General features: G+C 36.9%; 2 protein-coding genes across 3 annotated transcripts in view; one reads left to right on the top strand and one right to left on the bottom strand.

Annotated features, from left to right (window-relative positions):
* WDFY4 (WDFY family member 4) overlaps nucleotides 1-24,709 on the bottom strand; it is a 598,790-nt gene that overhangs the window by 149,756 nt on the left and 424,325 nt on the right. The gene's annotated exons all lie outside the window — the stretch shown is intronic.
* Nucleotides 532-24,171, top strand: LRRC18 (leucine rich repeat containing 18). Its single transcript, XM_053692182.1, has 3 exons — nucleotides 532-894; nucleotides 1,444-1,600; nucleotides 23,338-24,171. Exons 2-3 carry the CDS (start codon nucleotides 1,590-1,592, stop codon nucleotides 24,116-24,118), a joined length of 792 nt encoding a protein of 263 aa, XP_053548157.1. The 5' UTR covers nucleotides 532-894; nucleotides 1,444-1,589; the 3' UTR covers nucleotides 24,119-24,171.

The following is a 24,709-nucleotide window of genomic DNA, read 5'->3' as shown; positions in this document are numbered from 1 at the left end:
TCCCTGTTCGCCGCAGATCGCCTCCTGGCGGGCTGAATTCCGCTGTCGAAATTCAGCATTGCACACAAGCGCTATTTGTTGCTTGCTTGCAATCCCGCCCCCTGATTGGCTGTGCGCGGGCAGGAGCTGTCAATCTCCCCGGTCGGATGAGACCAGGGAGATCGAAATTTGCCAACTAAGAGGTAGTGAAAGCTTAGGATTAATGACCACTGCTTGTTAAATATGGACTGCAGGTTCTCTTGTGAGAAACAGCAGTTGTAAGGGGTGCGAAGCCTGCTGCAGGCTTTCATTTATCGACCCCTAAGTGCTATTGCATTGTCTTTTTATTATGTCTTTTTATTATGAATCATATTTACTGATCATTTAAGTGACAGCATGGCAGCACCTATTGTACTTTATACAGACAACTTCACACTTATTTCTTCAATATTTAAATAAATAACATCATATAAAAAAATACATTTATGTATCATTTTCAGGCTAATCTTTGCTTTGAGTTCCTCATTATATCTAGTATTTCATGTCCCTTTAATGAGCTACTCCTTTGATAAGAACATGATATGTGTAATCTGGCCCGGGATAGTTTGCACTCACTCTGTGTGTTTAGGCTTTAAAGAGAGTCCCTTAACAACCTACGTTTATAGCAACAGAGTAGTAAAACTATCACTAAAGGCACCCAGAGGCACAAGCAAAAGAGACAGACTTGTGTTAGACAGAGAGAGACATAGAGTGAGACTGAGTGGGGACCAAAGAGATCAAGAGTCTATATGAGACATAAAAAGACAAAACAACGTGAGACAGAAACAAACAGATATATGAGTGAAAGACAAAAATAGACAACAATTTATGGGCGATAAAAGAGAGATAAAAGGAATACAAAGAACAACTCAAGCTGTAAGTACAAAAACAAACACATTTTTATGTCTATATTTATATGTCAGTCCTACAGATGGCTAATACAACAACATTACATTTAAGTAATTCATCTTCTTTTCATTTGACAAGCATGAAAAGGGAGTGGTTTATGCTGGGAATGTTTTGGCTGCACCAAAGCGGTGTTCCCACTGGTTGAGTGTCAGTTATATCTGTTATACTGACCAGGAGCATATTTTGCTGCCGGTAAAGATGTCAGTTCCTTTTTCTTGTGGTTGCTAAGGCATTAAATATGTACCTCGCTCTAGCAAGATTAATTCAGTTTCTAGAGTGATTCTTTCAGTCTATTTGTACATCCCATCGAAATACTTTACGGGTTTAACAATGATAGTTCTGTCTGTTTCCATCACCAAGGAGATACAAAGTAAAAGTGTGCAAATTCCTTGAAATCTCTAAGAAAAAGTCAGCTTTCCTTGAAACTTTAAAAAAAGCGAATCCACATACTGACAGAGGATTGATTCAAATAATATTCAAATAATAATTATTGCAATTATTTATTTATTTTTACAGACGCTGTAGAACATCCACAGCAGTAAGATTCAGCATGTCACGGGCATGATCTTGTGATGACCAAGACATCACCAACACAAGATCCCAGAAAGTTCATTAGCCACAATTCTTTGTAACCTAAGAACCAGCCAGAATTGTCTGCAACCATGCCCAAAAAGTAAGAGGGTGAATTGAAAAAGTGAAATCAAATACACACAAACACACATTCATAAATACCAACACCTATATGCACCCACTCACAAACACACACATTCATATACACACATATACACACCCATGCACAAACACACACATTCATATACACATATATACACACCCATGCACAAACACACACATTCATATACGCACACATATACACACCCATGCACAAACACACACATTAATATACACACCCATGCACAAACACATACATTCATATACGCACACATATACACACCCATGCACAAACACACATTCATAAATACAAACACATATATGCACCCACTCACAAACACACACATTCTTATACACACACATATACACACCCATGTACAAACACACATTCTTATACACACATATACACACCCATGCACAAACACACATTCTTAGACACACCCATGCACAAACACACATTCTTATACACACATATACACACCCATGCACAAACACACATTCTTATACACACATATACACACCCATGCACAAACACACATTCTTATACACACATATACACACCCATGCACAAACACACATTCTTATACATACATATACACACCCATGCACAAACACACATTCTTATACACACATATACACACCCATGCACAAACAAACACATACATATACACACCCATGCACAAACACACACATTCATATACACACATATACACACCCATGCACAAACACACACATTCATATACACACCCATGCACAAACACACACATTCATATACGCACACATATACACACCCATGCACAAACACACACATTCATATACACACATATACACACCCATGCACAAACACACACATTCATATACACACACATGCACAAACACACACATTCATATACACACCCATGCACAAACACACATTCATAAATACAAACACATATATGCACCCACTCACAAACACACACATTCTTATACACACACATATACACACCCATGTACAAACACACATTCTTATACACACATATACACACCCATGCACAAACACACATTCTTATACATACATATACACACCCATGCACAAACATACACAAACACACATTCTTATACACACCTATGCGCACAAACACACATTTTTATACATACATATACACGCCCATGCACAAACACACATTCTTATACATACATATACACACCCATGCACAAATACACATCCTTATACACGCATATACACACCCATGCACAAACACACATTCTTATACACACATATATACACCCATGCACAAACACACACTAGCACACATTCATATACACACATATACGCACCCGCGCACAAACACACAAGCAAACATTTATATATACACAAATAAACACACCCACACACAAACATACACAAGCACACATGCATATATGCACACATATACACACCTACGCACAAGCACACACAACCAAGCACAAACACAATTTTTTATGCACACACATAAACACACCAACACACATATACACACTGAAGCACAAACACACACACATTCTTATACACACCCATGCACAAACACACATTCTTATACATATACACACCCACGTTCAAACACACATTCATACACAAAAACATATAAACACATTCTTATCCACACACAAAGCCACATTCATATGTACACACATATACATACACCCAAATATACGTTCACATGAACACACACTACACAAACACGCACATATACACACCCACACAAATACACAGACACACATATACATACCCACACACAAACACACATTCATATACACACAAATATACATATAAACAAACACAAATTCATATATACACACACATGCGCACACATTTATTTACACACACATATACACACCCAAACATACATTCACATCCACCTACACACTACACAAACACACAGACACATATACACAAACACTACTTACACACACACAATATACAAACACTATTCATACACACACATACATATACACACCCACTACATATTCACATGTACACTGCACACATATACACACCCACTACATATTCACATGTACACCACACACATATACACACCCACTACATATTCACATGTACACCGCACACATATATACACACCCATTACATATTCACATGTACACTGCACACATATATACACACCCACTACATATTCACATGTACACTGCACACATATATACACACCAATTACATATTCACATGTACACTGCACACATATATACACACCCACTACATATTCACATGTACACCGCACACATATATACACACCCATTACATATTCACATGTACACTGCACACATATATACACACCCATTACATATTCACATGTACACTGCACACATATATACACACCCATTACATATTCACATGTACACTGCACACATATACACACCCACTCCATATTCACATGTACACTGCACACATATATACACACCTATTACATATTCACATGTACACTGCACACATATATACACACCCACTACATATTCACATGTACACTGCACACATATATACACACCCACTACATATTCACATGTACACTGCACACATATATACACACCCACTACATATTCACATGTACACTGCACACATATATACACACCCACTACATATTCACATGTACACTGCACACATATATACACACCCATTACAATTATTCACATGTACACTGCACACATATATACACACCCATTACATATTCACATGTACACTGCATACATATATACACACCCACTCCATATTCACATGTACACTGCATACATATATACACACCCACTCCATATTCTCATGTACATTGCACACATATATACACACCCATTACATATTCACATGTACACTGCACACATATATACACACCCACTACATATTCACATGTACACTGCACACATATATACACACACATTACATATTCACATGTACACTGCACACATATATACACACCCATTACATATTCACATGTACACTGCATACATATATACACAACCACTCCATATTCACATGTACACTGCATACATATATACACACCCACTCCATATTCCCATGTACATTGCACACATATATACCCACACAAGAATACACTGCACACATAAATACACACCCACTACACTGCACACATAAATACACACCCACTACACTGCACACATATACACACCCACTACACTGCACACATAAATACACACCCACTACACTGCACACATAAATACACACCCACTACACTGCACACATATACACACCCACTACACTGCACACATAAATACACACCCACTACACTGCACACATAAATACACACCCACTACACTGCACACATATACACACCCACTACACTGCACACATAAATACACACCCACTACACTGCACACATAAATACACACCCACTACACTGCACACATATACACACCCACTACACTGCACACATAAATACACACCCACTACACTGCACACATATATACACACCCACTACACTGCACACATAAATACACACCCACTACACTGCACACATATATACACACCCACACAAAAATACACTGCAAGTCTCTCTTTTTATTCTCTTTCCTCTTCTTGTAACTCTGCTTTAGTGCTTTATGCTAATAGTGTGCTAGGCTGGTTACCTGGTTACAGAGTCACAGACTCAGAAGCCAGGACCAGCGCTGGGTACGAAGGATCTGCTGTGTCTATTCAAGGCATTTAGAGGGAAGCAGGGTAAGAGAAGGGCAGATGGGGTAAAAGATTACACCTTGGGTTTGTGCTGGGAGAGAAAGTGATAAGCTGTAAATGCTTTGCTTGGATATGTTTAGGTTAACCTCTTCATTGCCAGAGGGGAGGAGGGGGAGGGAACAATGCTGCTTTTAGACCTGCTGTTTAAAGCAGCAAAAACCGGGATCTTTCAGTAGAAACCAGTAGATCCCAAGTATTAATTTGCTAGTTGTTATAATAATGTCACCATTTTAAACAAATGTGTTTTGTACTAGTTTATTCTGCACCATAATTATTATTTAATATACAAACCAGGCATTCTGTATGGGCACATTGTGGTAAATTCAAGGGACATGAAACCCAATTTTTTTCTTTCATGATTTTTTTCTTTCATGATTCAGATATATGTTATACATTTTTGCTTTATTCTCTTTGTATCGTTTATTGAAAAAGCAGCAATGCACTCCTGGGAAACTAGTTGAACACATTTGTAAGCCAATGAAAATGGGTATACAAGTTCAACCACAAATCAGCAGCTAGCTCCAAGCTCCTAAGCCTCTCTAGATATGCTGTTTAACAAAGGATAGAAATAAGATAACAGAAGTATATTTGAAAGTTGTTTAAAACTGTATTCTCTATTGGAATCATAAAAGAAAAATGTTGGGTTTCATGTCCCTTTAACACATTTGTTCTGTGATATGCACAATCTCAAACTATTGTAGGCTTGTTATTAGTGCGCACAATTAGATAACATTGGTATGAGTGTGCACAATTAGATCACATTGGTATGAGTGTGCACAATTAGATCACATTGGTATTAGTGTGCACAATTAGATCACATTGGTATGAGTGTGCACAATTAGATCACATTGGTATGAGTGTGCACAATTAGATCACATTGGTATGAGTGTGCACAATTAGATCACATTGGTATGAGTGTGCACAATTAGATCACATTGGTATTAGTGTGCACAATTAGATCACATTGGTATGAGTGTGCACAATTAGATCACATTGGTATGAGTGTGCACAATTAGATCACATTGGTATTAGTGTGCACAATTAGATCACATTGGTATGAGTGTGCACAATTAGATCACATTGGTATGAGTGTGCACAATTAGATCACATTGGTATGAGTGTGCACAATTAGATCACATTGGTATGAGTGTGCACAATTAGATAACCTTGGTATGAGTGTGCACAATTAGATCACATTGGTATTAGTGTGCACAATTAGATCACATTGGTATTAGTGTGCACAATTAGATCACATTTGTATTAGTGTGCACAATTAGATCACATTGGTATTAGTGTGTACAATTAGATAACCTTGGTATGAGTGTGCACAATTAGATCACATTGGTATTAGTGTGCACAATTAGATCACATTGGTATTAGTGTGCACAATTAGATCACATTGGTATGAGTGTACACAATTAGATCACATTGGTATTAGTGTGCACAATTAGATCACATTGGTATTAGTGTGCACAATTAGATAACCTTGGTATGAGTGTGCACAATTAGATCACATTGGTATGAGTGTGCACAATTAGATCACATTGGTATGAGTGTGCACAATTAGATCACATTGGTATTAGTGTGCACAATTAGATCACATTGGTATTAGTGTGCACAATTAGATCACACTAATACATTTAACAGAAAGTAGATTTCATCTAATTAAAGTCAGAAGTATAGTAAACCTATATGGCTACGAAGTGTTAAATGACCATACAGCTATGACTTGCTAATGTTTTCAGTAGCATGTTTATCTTGGTCAGTACCAGGATGCACATATTGTTATAGCCTCTTCTTGCAGGAGGTTAATTAATGTAATCAGGATTAAATGTTGTGCAGGAATTACATGATCTGTGGTTCCAGAGGCATAACTAGAAACCACAGGGCCCAGGTGCAAGAATCTAAGAAGGCCCCCCCCAAAGAAAAAGTGAATTTGATACATCTTTTTTTTTTTTTTTTTTTTTTACATTTAACACAGAAAAAAAAATGTGAATCAGATTACATGTCTACAAAAGGAGGTACCCTGTGCCCACAGTCTATGAGATAAAGTGACCACAGTAGTCTGTGACATGGTCCAGCCCCCCCGTACTGTATATAGTGGTACTGTATAGACTGACACTGTTTACCCCCTGCCCCCCCATGCTGTAGTAACAAGGTCTGTAATTTGCTGGTTCCACAAACAGACACACACACACACACATATACATAAATACACACACAGTCACATACATACAAACACACATACACACATACATGCATAAATACACACACAGTCACATACATACACATACACACACACATGCATAAATACACACACAGTCACATACACACATACACACACATAAACACCAATGGGTAAAACAGAAACACAGAAACACTAACCCCTGTAGTCAGAGACACTAGTGAAGCATCATGTCACACTCACATGATATCAGTGTAGGCAGTGGCAGGTCAACGTTTTTTATTGTAAAGAAAATATATATATATATATTTTTATTTTTTTTTAAAGCTGGGCCCCCACCCTTGGGGGCCCAGTCGCAACTGCGACCTCTGCACCCCCTATAGTTTCGCCCCTGTGTGGTTAATTTCGTTTTCAGTCCCATCCTACATGTTTAGAGATATAATATTATGCTGTGGCGAGGTTAGCTCATTAGCTGCTAGATATCAGTGCAGAGCTTGGCAGACAAAGGGTTAAATGGACTAAATTGTTAAGTGACAAAACACAAGGTTAAAGGGACATAGTACAGTTTTTTTTTATTATTGCATATATGAAAGGGCACCAGTTAAACATATTTTTTGCGTAAAAAAATGAAGTAAAAGCTGTATAAAATTTCAAATTAAATTAACATGACGTGCAGCCAAGTTTGTGTACAATTCATACATAAGTACTGACTGCTCACTGGTTAATAGGGATAACACTCTAAAAAAAGCTGGTTTGTTCAGCACAGGAGCATTCATTTGAGACAGAATAGAGAACATTTTTGGGTATACTGTCCCTTTAAACAAGAGATCTGGTGGAGATGGCAAAAGCAAAGTCAGTGTCACTGTTACTGAGCCCTCTATCTGTCCCCACTCTCTGAGCCAGGAAACCAATGCTAATTACTTTGTTAGACCTATTAGCGTCGCTCTGTTGACCTTAACCATTTATATGCTGGGGAGAATTGCAGACGTGACACAACATGTTTACCCTAGAGCAAATTACACAATGTTTTAATTACAAAGACAAGAGCAGTTTCTCTTATGTAACCCAAAGCTGTATTAGCTCTCCTTGTGAGACAAGAGGCCAATACTGCGTTACCTTCATAAACTTAGCATTACCATCTCAATTGTCATTAACTCTATTGCTCCCATAAAATAAAATCATATGCCAGTTGCAAGAAATAGTAATTTTTGCAGCTATATATATATATATATATAGCTATAAAAAAATACAGTATATATATATATATATATATATATATATATGTATATATATATATATATATATATATATATATATATATATATATATATATATATATATAAATCCAAAAGGAAAAAAGTGAATGGCTCCAGCACTGTTTCTTTAAAAGTGAAAAAACCTTTATTAAGGTGACAAAATGAACAGACAGCAACGTTTCGATTAAGTGTCTGCGTTACCCGAAACGTTGCTGTCTGTTCATTTTGTCACCTTAATAAAGGTTTTTTCACTTTTAAAGAAACAGTGCTGGAGCCATTCACTTTTTTCCTTTTGGATTTACATATGAGAGGTGAGCAGGACCCTCTGGCTACCGTGCACTTTGCTAACTAACTCTGAACTGTTACTTGTGCTGGACCTATTGCACTCTTTTATATATATATATATATATATATATATATATATATATATATATAGGGTTGCCACCCAGCCGGTATTTTACCGACATGGCCAGAATTTATATATACACACACATATATATATATATATACATATATTAATAATTATCATAATTATTGAAGGCAGCCCATACCTACTGTGCTCAGTTTAACTCAGCATTTAAAGACATCAAGTAAAACACTCAATAAAAAGCAAGCTAAAGGGAGCCACAAAGGCTACAACTGAGAAGGGCTGGCAGTAGTGAGGAGGTTTAAGAACTTAAGTTGACAGAGGTCAAAATATATTTAACTCTGCATATGTAAGTAAATACAAACTGGCGCAGCCCATCAGACTGCACTAGTCCGTTCCTTGTCACTCTCTCATAGACAGGCTTATAATAGCACGATCTGTACCATAATAATCTTTAGCTCTCTGTTTTTTTATTATAATTTTCTACTAAAGGAATAGCACATAATAATATTTTATTTATGGTTTTAATGCTGTTGTAACCCCCCTTGGTTACCAGAAATGAATCCAGTTATCTATGGAAATCAAAGGGTTAAGTATGGATTTGGATCATAATTATTGGAATGCCGATTTCTGATATGCAGAGCTGTGATTAGAACAAAAAAACAACAACTTTATTGCAAAGTCATTTAAAGGAACATTGTCAACTTTTTCATTTGTTTCATCTAAGGGAATATATTTTAGTTATTATTAAGAATGTATTTTTTTAAACATTTTTGATCTTGTTCTGAATAAATCAATGTTTTCTTGTCATATTTGCAGAGGTGAGTCCCTTTATACCAGTAAAGCAGAAGCAATTACCCTTTTCAGCCAGTGAGGATTAGTAGGAAGTACAAAACCCGTACTGCATTAGTTTAAATATCTTAGGCAAAAAAATATATAAAATCTATAAATTTAATGTGTAATGTTGCTCTATCATATGCATGATAGAAAATGTTACAGTTTAGCTAATTACAAACAAATTAGCTACATATAGTTGCTTCTGCTTTTTAATGCAGTTAATTTTGTGATTCAGAGAATACTATTATCAAATTTGCTTTGTTCTCATGGTATTCTTTGTTGAAGAAATGCCTAAGTCGGTGTCTGAAACACTACATGGCAGGCAATAGTCCTGTCATATAGTGCTCTTGCAAATAGATAACATTGTAGCTGCCAAATAGTGCCCCAGATACGTGGATGCTCCTGAGCTTACCTCCCTGCCAGGGGGAAACTACAGGGGGCGCATAGGTCGCAATCGCGACTGGGCCCCCAAGGGTGGAGGCCCAGCTTAAAAAAAAATAAAACATTTAAAAATAAAAAACGTTGACCTGCCACTGCCTGCACTGATATCATGTGAGTGTGACATGATGCTTCACTAGTGTCTCTGACTACAGGGGTTAGAGTTTCTGTTTTACCCGTTGGTGTTTATGTGTGTGTGTGTATGTATGTGACTGTCAGTGTATTTATGCATGTATGTGACTGTGTGTGTGTGTATGTGACTGTGTGTGTATGTGTGTATGTGACTGTGTGTGTGTGTATGTGACTGTGTGTGTATGTATGTATGTGACTGTGAGTGTATTTATGCATGTATGTGACTGTGTGTGTGTGTATGTGACTGTGTGTGTATGTGACTGTGTGTGTGTGTATGTGACTGTGTGTGTATGTGTGTATGTGACTGTGTGTGTGTGTATGTGACTGTGTGTGTATGTATGTATGTGACTGTGTGTGTGTGTATGTGACTGTGTGTGTGTGTATGTATGTGACTGTGAGTGTATTTATGCATGTATGTGACTGTGTGTGTGTGTATGTGACTGTGTGTGTGTGTATGTATGTGACTGTGTGTGTGTGTATGTGACTGTGTGTGTATGTGTGTATGTATGTATGTGACTGTGTGTGTGTGTATGTGACTGTGTGTGTGTGTATGTGACTGTGTGTGTATGTATGTATGTGACTGTGTGTGTGTATGTGACTGTGTGTGTATGTGTGTATGTATGTATGTGACTGTGTGTGTGTGTATGTGACTGTGTGTGTATGTGTGTATGTGACTGTGTGTGTGTGTATGTGACTGTGTGTGTATGTGTGTATGTGACTGTGTGTGTGTGTATGTGACTGTGTGTGTGTGTATGTATGTGACTGTGAGTGTATTTATGCATGTATGTGACTGTGTGTGTGTGTATGTGACTGTGTGTGTATGTGTGTATGTGACTGTGTGTGTGTGTATGTGACTGTGTGTGTATGTGTGTATGTGACTGTGTGTGTGTGTGTGTGACTGTGTGTGTATGTGTGTATGTGACTGTGTGTGTGTGTATGTGACTGTGTGTGTGTGTATGTATGTGACTGTGAGTGTATTTATGCATGTATGTGACTGTGTGTGTGTGTGTATGTGACTGTGTGTGTATGTGTGTATGTGACTGTGTGTGTGTGTATGTGACTGTGTGTGTATGTATGTATGTGACTGTGTGTGTGTGTATGTGACTGTGTGTGTGTGTATGTATGTGACTGTGAGTGTATTTATGCATGTATGTGACTGTGTGTGTGTGTATGTGACTGTGTGTGTATGTGTGTATGTGACTGTGTGTGTGTGTATGTGACTGTGTGTGTATGTATGTATGTGACTGTGAGTGTATTTATGCATGTATGTGACTGTGTGTGTGTGTATGTGACTGTGTGTGTATGTGTGTATGTGACTGTGTGTGTGTGTATGTGACTGTGTGTGTATGTATGTATGTGACTGTGTGTGTGTGTATGTGACTGTGTGTGTGTATGTATGTGACTGTGAGTGTATTTATGCATGTATGTGACTGTGTGTGTGTGTATGTGACTGTGTGTGTATGTGTGTATGTGACTGTGTGTGTGTGTATGTGACTGTGTGTGTATGTATGTATGTGACTGTGAGTGTATTTATGCATGTATGTGACTGTGTGTGTGTGTATGTGACTGTGTGTGTATGTGTGTATGTGACTGTGTGTGTGTGTATGTGACTGTGTGTGTATGTATGTATGTGACTGTGTGTGTGTGTATGTGACTGTGTGTGTGTGTATGTGACTGTGTGTGTATGTGTGTATGTATGTATGTGACTGTGTGTGTGTGTATGTGACTGTGTGTGTATGTGTGTATGTATGTATGTGACTGTGTGTGTGTGTATGTGACTGTGTGTGTATGTGTGTATGTATGTATGTGACTGTGTGTGTGTGTATGTGACTGTGTGTGTGTGTATGTGACTGTGTGTGTATGTGTGTATGTATGTATGTGACTGTGTGTGTGTGTATGTGACTGTGTGTGTATTTATGCATGTATGTATGTATGTATGTGACTGTGTGTGTATGTGACTGTGTGTGTATTTATGCATGTATGTGTATGTATGTATGTGACTGTGTGTGTATTTATGCATGTATGTGTATGTATGTATGTGACTGTGTGTGTGTGTATGTGACTGTGTGTGTATTTATGCATGTATGTGTATGTATGTATGTATGTGACTGTGTGTGTATTTATGCATGTATGTGTATGTATGTATGTGACTGTGTGTGTATTTATGCATGTATGTGTATGTATGTATGTGACTGTGTGTGTGTGTATGTGACTGTGTGTGTATTTATGCATGTATGTGTATGTATGTATGTGACTGTGTGTGTATTTATGCATGTATGTGTATGTATGTATGTGACTGTGCGTGTGTGTATGTGACTGTGTGTGTATTTATGCATGTATGTGTATGTATGTATGTATGCATGTGACTGTGTGTGTATTTATGCATGTATGTGTATGTATGTATGTGACTGTGTGTGTATTTATGCATGTATGTGTATGTATGTATGTGACTGTGTGTGTATTTATGCATGTATGTGTATGTATGTATGTGACTGTGTGTGTGTGTATGTGACTGTGTGTGTATTTATGCATGTATGTGTATGTATGTATGTGACTGTGTGTGTATTTATGCATGTATGTGTATGTATGTATGTATGTGACTGTGTGTGTATTTATGCATGTATGTGTATGTATGTATGTATGTGACTGTGTGTGTATTTATGCATGTATGTATGTATGTGACTGTGTGTGTATTTATGCATGTATGTATGTATGTGACTGTGTGTGTATTTATGCATGTATGTGTATGTATGTATGTGACTGTGTGTGTATTTATGCATGTATGTGTATGTATGTATGTGACTGTGTGTGTATTTATGCATGTATGTGTATGTATGTATGTGACTGTGTGTGTATTTATGCATGTATGTGTATGTATGTATGTGACTGTGTGTGTATTTATGCATGTATGTATGTATGTGACTGTGTGTGTATTTATGCATGTATGTATGTATGTGACTGTGTGTGTATTTATGCATGTATGTATGTATGTATGTGACTGTGTGTGTATTTATGCATGTATGTATGTATGTATGTGACTGTGTGTGTATTTATGCATGTATGTGTATGTATGTATGTGACTGTGTGTGTATTTATGCATGTATGTGTATGTATGTATGTGACTGTGTGTGTATTTATGCATGTATGTATGTATGTATGTATGTGACTGTGTGTGTATTTATGCATGTATGTATGTATGTATGTATGTGACTGTGTGTGTATTTATGCATGTATGTGTGTGTGTGTGTATGTGACTGTGTGTGTGTATTTATGCATGTATGTGTGTGTGTATGTGACTGTGTGTGTGTGTATGTTTGTGGAACCAGCAAATTACAGACCTTGTTACTACAGCACGGGGGGAGGGGGTAAACAGTGTGAAATGGAAGTGCAGAATGCTATTCTATTCCACACAGCCATTGGCTGCACACTCTAGTGACCTATTTATAACTGTTCCTAATTGGCCACAGCAAAGAAGGTAACCTAAGTTAAAAAAAAAAAAAAAAAAATTAAAAATAAAAAACGTTGACCTGCCACTGCCTGCACAGATATCATGTGAGTGTGACATGATGCTTCACTAGTGTCTCTGACTACAGGGGTTATAGTTTCTGTTTTACCCGTTGGTGTTTATGTGTGTGTGTGTATGTATGTGACTGTGAGTGTATTTATGCATGTATGTGACTGTGTGTGTGTGTATGTGACTGTGTGTGTATGTATGTATGTGACTGTGTGTGTGTATGTGACTGTGTGTGTATGTGTGTATGTATGTATGTGACTGTGTGTGTGTGTATGTGACTGTGTGTGTATGTGTGTATGTATGTATGTGACTGTGTGTGTGTGTATGTGACTGTGTGTGTATGTGTGTATGTATGTATGTGACTGTGTGTGTGTGTATGTGACTGTGTGTGTGTGTATGTGACTGTGTGTGTATGTGTGTATGTATGTATGTGACTGTGTGTGTGTGTATGTGACTGTGTGTGTATTTATGCATGTATGTATGTATGTATGTGACTGTGTGTGTGTGTATGTGACTGTGTGTGTATTTATGCATGTATGTGTATGTATGTATGTATGTGACTGTGTGTGTATTTATGCATGTATGTGTATGTATGTATGTGACTGTGTGTGTGTGTATGTGACTGTGTGTGTATTTATGCATGTATGTGTATGTATGTATGTGACTGTGTGTGTATTTATGCATGTATGTGTATGTATGTATGTGACTGTGCGTGTGTGTATGTGACTGTGTGTGTATTTATGCATGTATGTGTATGTATGTATGTGACTGTGTGTGTATTTATGCATGTATGTGTATGTATGTATGTATGTGACTGTGTGTGTATTTATGCATGTATGTGTATCTATGTATGGGACTGTGTGTGTATTTATGCATGTATGTGTATGTATGTATGTGACTGTGTGTGTATTTATGCATGTATGTGTATGTATGTATGTGACTGTGTGTGTGTGTGTATGTGACTGTGTGTGTATTTATGCATGTATGTGTATGTATGTATGTGACTGTGTGTGTATTTATGCATGTATGTGTATGTATGCATGTATGTGACTGTGTGTGTATTTATGCATGTATGTGTATGTATGTATGTGACTGTGTGTGTATTTATGCATGTATGTATGTATGTGACTGTGTGTGTATTTATGCATGTATGTGACTGTGTGTGTATTTATGCATGTATGTGTATGTATGTATGTGACTGTGTGTGTATTTATGCATGTATGTGTATGTATGTATGTATGTGACTGTGTGTGTATTTATGCATGTATGTGTATGTATGTATGTGACTGTGTGTGTATTTATGCATGTATGTGTATGTGTGTGTATTTATGCATGTATGTATGTATGTGACTGTGTGTGTATTTATGCATGTATGTGTATGTATGTATGTGACTGTGTGTGTATTTATGCATGTATGTATGTATGTATGTATGTGACTGTGTGTGTATTTATGCATGTATGTATGTATGTATGTATGTGACTGTGTGTGTATTTATGCATGTATGTGTGTGTGTGTGTGTATGTTTGTGGAACCAGCAAATTACAGACCTTGTTACTACAGCACGGGGGGAGGGGGTAAACAGTGTGAAATGGAAGTGCAGAATGCTATTCTATTCCACACAGCCATTGGCTGCACACTCTAGTGACCTATTTATAACTGTTCCTAATTGGCCACAGCAAAGAAGGTAACCTAAGTTACAACATGGCAGCTCCCATTATTTTATAGACACTAAAACTATACACTTATTTTGTCAGTATTTAAACAGCTAATGAAACTTTAAAAAATCAATCAACAGGTTATTCTCAGACTAATCTTTTCTTTGAATGCATCATTCTATCTAGCATTTATTTAGTGTTTAATGTCTCTTTAAGATATCAAGTTTTATTTGGAGCAAGAATTATCAGAGTATACATCTGGTGTTTGCATTATCGGGGTTACATTTCATGCACATATTATAACGTGTTACACTTGCATATACTTGCTCATTATCAGGATTAGATGGCATTATCAGAGGTTATTTATATTTAGTGCAACTGTTTTCAGGAATTGTATTCAGTGCAAGCAGCATCAGGGGTTGTAACTAAAACAACCATTTTAAAAAGGCAATAAAAAACGCTTTGTTTTGTGTAATAAAATGTGCTTGTCCCTTTTTCATTAAAGTGGACAAGAATACAAAATTCTGTAACTTAAAGGGACATGAAATCCAAAAATGTACCTGGTTCAGATAGCGAATACAATTTTAAACATCATTCCAATTAACTTCTATCATCAAATTTCCTTTATTCTCTTTGTATCCTTTGTTGAAGGAGCAGTAATGCATTACTGGGAGCTAGCTCAAGGCCAATGACAAAAGGCATATATGTGCAGCCACCAATCAGCAGCCACTGAGTCTACCTAGGTATAATTTTCAACAAAGGGTACAAAGTGAACAATACAAATTACATAGCATAAATACATTGGACAGTTATTTAAAATTGCATCCTCTATCTGAATTTTGAAAGAAAAAAAATTGGTTTTATGTCCCGTTTTTTCTGGTTTAGGTAATTATCAGTAATTTGCTTATCGGCCTCTCTAAGGAGCGTGGAACAAGCAGAGATTTTGCACAAAAGCAAAAGGTATTTAATGTCTCATTAAGGGGTTACATTAAAGGGACATTCTAATAAAAAAAATGACTTGTATAAGAATTTCTCTTTATTGTAACCTTTGTCGCTTGGTCAGGAGCTGCAAGAATACTAAGCAAGTCTTTACATGTGTGTTTAACCTGTTTGTGGAGATTAAAACACAGTTATCAAGGGTCAGTAATGCAAACATTACAAAATAAGATCACACCATTTTTGTTTCAGAATATCCCTTTAAGAACAAGCATTATCTAGGTTTTAAAGCATATGCAGGGTTACATTTTGTGCAGAGAATTCTAAGGTGTTACATTTGGTGTAAACATTATTAGGGTTTTTATTTAGTAAAGGTAATTTCAGGACTTTAGTATAAGCATTACCAGGAGTTTTATTTGGTGGAAGGTTGGTTAAAGGGACACTAAACCCAATTTTTTTCTATAATGATTCAGATAGAACATGCAATTTTAAGCAACTTTCTAATTTACTCCTATTATCAATGTTTCTTCGTTCTCTTGCTATCTTTATTTAAAAAGCAGGAATGTACAGTTTAAGAGCCGGCCCATTTTTGGTTGAGAACCTGGGTTATGCTTGCTTATTGGTTTGCTAACTGTATCCACCAATAGCAAGCACTATCCATGGTGCTTAACTTAAAATGGATGGGCTGGCTCCTAAGCGTTAACTTCCTACTTTTTAAATAAAGATAGCAAGAGAATGAATACAAATTGACAGTAGGAGTAAATTAGAAAGTTGCTTAAAATTGCATGCTCTATCTGAATCATTAAAGAAAAATGTTGGGTTTAGTGTCCCTTTAAGGCACAAGCTATTATTGGGTATCATTGGTACAAATGTTTTTAAGGGTTTATCCTATATAATAAAAGACCAAGTATGTTTGTCTGACCTAGTCATGCGCAGTAAAGACGTGTGAGACAAACATACCTGGTCTTAACCCCCTAACGACCAGTGCTGATGCGCAGTAGAGACTACACGAGACAAGCGCGAGGACAAGCACAAGTGGGGCAGTGCAGAAATAGTCTTGCATAGTACGGAAGCAGAGAGGGGCACTCTGCGTCCCTCACTGCATTGGGCAGCGATGGTGCTGATCGTTGGTGGCGTGGGAGGGTTAGGAGGGAGGCAGGTGGGTGGCCCAACATTGGAGGGGGGCGGGAGGGGTGGGTACAGGTGGGACCGCTACACTACAGAAAATATGCATGCTGAGAGTGGCAGGGAGGCGTAAGGAGGGAGGGGGGTACAGGGGGGGGGGGAATAAAGGCTCTTAGAGGGGGGGACATTTTGATCTGTGCACACCAGGTTTAACACTAGTAGTAAAAGAAAGTGTTAACTACATTTTGAATACAGCATTTTAAATAACTTTATATTGGGGCAAGCGTTAGCCGGGTAATGGGCCTATACTAGTGCAAGTATCACTATCAGGGGTTACTACATGTGATGCAAGACTTGTTGCAGTTACATTTTGTGAAATTATTATCAGCAGTTATATTTAAAACAAAAATTACACAAGGATGAAAAAGACACCCCCTTTCCTTAGGTTTTGATCTCACTGCATCACAAGCCACAAGAAAATACAGGCAGATATAGTTGCATTTAAAGGGACATTAAACACTATATGCATAGTATTGAGGTCATTCCCCACCTCCATCTAGTCATGGGTGCACTGCATGCCAGCGCTAACCTGATTGCACATGCGCAGCAACTCTCCTTCAGATACCTGCAGTGTAATATAGGTTCCAAAATGGCAGCCCGATGATTAGAAGGAGGTGCATGAAATGTATTTAGTGTTGGAAATTATACTGCAAAATTCCAAGTTCTAATATGTTAGAAAGTGCCAGTTTATGCCTTAGTGACTCAAGCTTACTGTAAATGGGTTAAACAAATAGGGTAATGTCACACTCAGGAACCACAAGCTGTGCAGCTCCTCAGCATGGCACAACAAAAGCTGCAGTTACATGATCCTCCAATCAAAATATGTATCTGTTCCATCCGAGGGAGAATGCTTTGAAATGTATTTTAGAGCTTATGTTTTTCTATTGTTTGCATTTTTTAACCCATTTTTCTCTGCCAGCCAGTAAGTTGTACACAATCCTGTACTTCCTGTTAGTTTCACTTTACATTTAAACAGCTTTAAAGGGACATTAAACACTCATTTGTTCTTTGCATAAATGTTTTGTAGATGATCTATTTATAAAGCCCATAAAGTTTGTTTTTTTAAAAAATGTATAATTTTGCTTATTTTTAAATAACATTGCTCTGATTCTCAGACTCCTAACCAAGCCCCAAAGTTTTATGAGAATACCGTCAGCTACCTTCTCCAGCTTGCTCCTGTTTGTGTAAAGCAGGGGTGTCCAAACTTTGCTCTCCAGAGGTTTTGGAACTACATTTCCCATGATGCTCAGCTAGATAAAATGCTGGCTGAGCATCATCGGAAATGTAGTTCCAAAACCTCTGGAGAGCAAAGTTTGGACACCCCTGGTGTAAAGGGTCTTTTCATATGCAAAAGAAGGGGGAGGGGGGAGTGTCTTATTTGCCACTTTCAGTGGGCTTTCCAGCTACCTTTTCAACAGAGCTAAACTGAAAGCTTCTAAGTAAGTTTTTAAACCATTTTATACTGGAGTTTTATATCAGTATTTGTGCATCTTATTCTTTATAGTAGCGTCTATTACATACCGTTATATGAAAATGAGTGTATACTGTCCCTTTAATCACAAAATAAATGCTAGATTCAATGATGCATTCAAAGTAAAGAATAGTCTGAGAATAACCTGTAGATGTATTTTTAATTAGCTGTTTAAATTTTGACAAAATAAGTGTTAAGTTTTAGTGTCTATAAAACATTGGGAGCTGCCATGTTGTAACTTAGGTTACCATCTCTGCTGTGGCCAGTTATAAATAGGTCACTAGAGTGTGCAGCCAATGGCTGTGTGGAATATAACAGTGTTCTGCACTTCCATTTCTAACAGGAACTGAAAAGCTCACAAATTCAGAATAGAAATACAGGGAAGGGGTAAAAAAAAAAAATATATATATATATATATATATATATAATATATAATTTATATTAACATCTCAAAGTGTTTAATGTTCCTTTAACAATGTTTAACTGCTGATATGATAGATATACATGCTAGAACATTTGTAGTATGGTGTCCTTTTAAACACACAGTAAGCTAGAGTGAGTAATACAAAGACTATGGGCTCGATGATTGAAAGCTCTGGGCTAGCGAGATTATTAAAGAATGCTCGCCAATCCTTCTATTTCCCTGGTGGAATGATCTAAAGCCACAGGGGCGTATACTGCATTTTCCTATGAAAAGTGCACAATAAAATTTGTATTTTGACAATCATGCAAAACAAATATTTGAACCATTTACACAAAAATAAGCCGGAAAAATTGTATTGTTAAGGTGCATCCAAAATTGTAACAAAATTCTTCACCAAAAATGTTAACAAAAAAGTAAAATTTGTATATAATTTACACAGGAATAAAACAAATGAAATATGCACAGCGTAAATCGTAATTTTAGTACACTGGATGCGCAAAAATCACACAGAAATTTGTACTTATAAATACAAAAAGTGTTAGCGCCTTGAGACCCTCACTTAGCGCCTTGAGACCCTCACGGGTGATTAGCTTGTGCTCTATAAGTACCCAATAGATAGATAGATAGATAGATAGATAGATAGAAAGTGTAATTGTTGTTTTTTCGTAAAATGGGCTGAACATGGGCGTATATGACAATGTCTCTCTAATCCCCGCGTAATTCTATAAAGATTGTCGCACTGCAGATCTCGCAGTTTTTTCTCGCCAACTAAAAGGTGGCAAGCTTTTCTCAAAACAATACGAACACTGATAACCCCAATAGAAAAACAAATGCATACTAAAATATAGGCGAATGTACGCAGAAAGCAGCATAATGTGATTTATATTGGCTGCAGGATTTTAATTTTAAAGTGCTCACCCTGCTCACTTCGCACTAAGGAGCGAAGTGTCCCTATCCAGCGAGCTTCATTACTTTTAATAGGAGCCATCTAGTCACTCGCAGGGACTGCCCCTTGTTTACGATCATTCCACCAGGGCAGCCCTACAAGAATTGACGAGAAAAAGTAGATTTGAGCTGGCAAAGTTTATATCATAAAGCCCTATGTATTCTGATGGAATAGAGCATGCTATTTTCACATTAGAATGTCCATTTAAGAGTTAACATAAATTAAGTTATAGATAGATACAGGTACAAATCCCCAAATTCGGAAATTCCAAAATCCAAACTTATTCTAAATTCCAAACTTTTTCATTAATATTTAAAAAAAGAAAAAAAATATATAAAAAATTACTATTTCCCTGCCTGAAAGTCACAATCTCCTCTACTTATGTATTTGGTTTGGTTTCCGTGTTCTAAAATGAAAATTATTGTCGATATTTATTTAAAACAACAACTATTATGTTTTTGATTACAGTACTGTAGTATCTTTATGAGTGAACTATGTATACAAAAGTATTAAAAATAATGATAACAAAATACCTTTAGGTTACATATATAAGTTGTATTGCATCATGTAAATATTGCCTAACTGCCTATTTGGTTTCATCCCATCTCCAAAGTTTCCAATTTTAAAGATACAAATATTTTCCGAAATCCAAATCTTTTTGGTCCCAAGCAGTTTGGATACAAGGTTTTCTACCTGCATGTAATACATTTACTCTAAAGTTTTTCAAGTTATAAACTTTGGATTTTGCTGGTTTTATCGCTTCCATTTTTTTGTCTCCGATATTCAAATGACAAGGTTTTCATGTCCTGTTCAGATACATATATACAGTATCTAGTTCTTTATGTTACTATATTCAGGACACCACTGGCATTTAAAAGATTAGTGCCCCGAATAATAACCAGTAACCCATAGCTGCAAACAGCTCAGAGGGGCTCTGCATGGACACATTACAGTGATGGAGTTTAGGAAGCTCCTCCTCTGTCTTGCAGATGATTAATGAACGCTCTTGGTACCCTGAGGGGGATGTAAGTACACAAGATGTTACATAAGAGGATGCTCAGCTCCAAGAGACATGCACTCGGGCGCAACATTACACAGGCCCCCGCTCCTGGGACTAATCATAGGCCTTCCTGTCTGCTCTATGCTCGCACTGTCACTGCTACATCATGTCTGTCTGTCATTTCCCTAGGCCAATGAATGTCAGACAATCCAAGGCAAGTTTTCTATGCTGCTATCATGCAAAGCTCTTCAGTGTTGTACAGATCTATATTTTCTTTCATTTTGTAGAAATCAGTTCTAATCCTAAAATATTCTGTGATATTTTAGGACAACACCATTTTATTGATACCCTGAGTGAAAACAATAATAAAGGCACTGATAGGCATACACTCATTAACCTCTTGACTGCCAAAGAAGCACAATACATTCCAAGAAAACTATAGACAGTAATATATATATTGGTTCTTAAAGGGACACTGAACCCAAAAATTTTCTTTCATGATTCAGATAGAGCATGCAATTTTAAGCAACTTTCTAATTTACTCCTATTATCAATTTGTCTTCGTTCTCTTGCAATCTTTATATGAAAAAAGGCATCTAAGCTTTTTTTCTTGGTTCAGAACTCTGGACAGCAGTTTTTGATTGGTGGATGAATTTATCCACCAATCAGCAAGGACAACAGAGGTTGTTCACCAAAAATGGTCCGGCATCTAAGCTTACATTCTTGCATTTCAAATAAAGATACCAAGAAAATAAAGAACATTTGATAATAGGCGTAAATTAGAAAGTTGCTTAAAATTTCACGCTCTATCTGAATCACAAAAGAAAAAATTTGGGTACAGTGTCCCTTTAAGCAAACTAAAAGCGAAAGGAACCCACTGGATACTAGAGAGGGCTGTAAATCTGCTAAGGGCTGTAAATCTGGCAGCTAAGTAGTTACAAAGTTATATTAAATAAACTGTCCTTTTAATATTATTCTTTAGAATATATATATATATATATAAGGAAGATTAGAACTCAATAATGTTCATCCTAAGAACCAGCAGCCATGATACGATCCTCTACTGCTTCCCATCTGGCTCATCATTACCCTATTTTCAAGCTCTGCTCTACCACTCACCCATTTGCAACACAAAATTACTAAACCACTGCTTATTTATAAGTGCCAAAAATAGAGATAATGCCCTATTTTGTCACAAAAGATTTTTTATAACAGAAAAATATATATATTCACTTTAAAATATCAGAAGAAATAGCAACGTATTATTATTAATAAATCATAATAGGTTGAATAAATAGGTTCCTTCCTATATCTATAAAACATCTGTGTGCCAATATATTGTCGCTTGTAATGTTTCTCCCCTGTATTCTAAGCACAGTTCTATAACGAGGGTAAAGAACCCTTCAAAGTTGAAAAATTAGAATGTTACATCAAAGAACAATGTCTTTTTATGTCTGAGTCTAATTTACTTTATATGAAATCAACTTTTCCATATTACTATGTTTATCAAATTCACTGTATTAAAATGTAATTCTATACCACTACTATTTTAATAGACTGTGTATTGAGCTTGGTGACTAAAGGAACTGATCAACAATTATACATAAATCATTTACTAAACCTTTTTTTGTTTATCATTTTGTAAAATGTATATTTAACAACTTTTCCCATTTCCATTTCAGGAAGATGGGAAAAAAGAAAAGTGGCCCAAAGGGAAAGAAAATCACTTTAAAAGCGGCCAAAAATTCCGTAAAGATCACATTTGATGGCAAGCGAAGACTAGATCTCTCAAAGATGGGCATTGCAGTGTTGCCCAAGTGTCTGCAGAAGTTAAGTGATGTGGATGAGTTAGACCTTAGCCGAAATCAACTGCGCAAACTGCCCGATTGGATCCAGCGCTTCCAGAACTTGCGCTGGTTGGACCTGCACAGCAACCAGATTGACAAGCTCCCCGAGTCCATTGGTCAGCTACAAAAACTGTTGTACCTCAATGTCTGCAACAATAAACTAACTTCTAAGGGAGTTCCAATAGAGCTTAGTCAGTTGACGAATCTCCGTCAGCTCAATCTTGGACTTAATGACATTGATTCTTTACCTTCCACCATAGGAGCTCTCAAAGAGCTAAAAGAGGTGGGTCTGTTTGACAATCATCTCACTTCAGTGCCTCCAAACCTCTTGAAACTGCCTAAAATCAAGAAAATTAACACCAAGAGGAATCCCATTCCCCCCACAGAGGAGGAGCTTGAGGCAGAGAAGCAAGAATCTATCCGAAGGGTAGAAGCTCTGCACCTTGTGAATGAAAAGGACCTATGCAGCCCATGTGTCACAAAGTGCCAGCAAGAGAGAAGCAAGATAAATATGCTGAGCAGAATTGTGTCACCTTTACTGAATAAAAAAATATTTCATAATCTGGTAACCCCTAACTCTATAGCCAAAGATACCCAGGTGAAAGTTGAGGTTTAGAAAAAAAAAGTAAATGGGGCTGGGAATGGAAGTAGATAGAAACTTAACATCATGGGAGGATGAGGGCAATAAATGGGGGAGAAAGGCATTTATAGGTAGACAACAAGCAACATGTGTAAAACTGGGAAAATAAATGGCATCATTCTTCCCACCCATGTGATAAGATAAACATATAAATCTGTCATTTCCACAAATCTTTCATGTACTTTGTTCTCTTTATTTATCTTACAGAACGTAATATTCAAATTTGCTTTGTATTCTTTGTTAAAAGCTAAACCTAGTTAGGCTCATAAACTGATTTCCAAGCCGTTGAAGGCTGCCTCTTATCTCAGTTCATTTTGACAGTTAGTTTCACAGTTAGACCGTGCTAGTTCACGTGTGTCATATAGATAACATTGTGCTCACTCCTGTGGAGTTATCTATGAGTCAGCACTTATTGGATTAAATGCATGTCTGTCAAAAAACTGAGATCAGGAGGCAGTCTGCAGAGGCGTAGATACAATGTAATCACAGAGGTAAAAGTGTATTAATATAACAACGTTGGTTATGCAAAACTGGGGAATGGGTAATAAAGTCGTTATCTATCTTTTC

Source organism: Bombina bombina, chromosome 9, assembly GCF_027579735.1.
Source record: "Bombina bombina isolate aBomBom1 chromosome 9, aBomBom1.pri, whole genome shotgun sequence".
Classification (NCBI taxonomy): domain Eukaryota; kingdom Metazoa; phylum Chordata; class Amphibia; order Anura; family Bombinatoridae; genus Bombina; species Bombina bombina.
Note: the sequence above shows the minus strand (reverse complement) of the source record. Positions and strands in the feature narration are given on the sequence as shown.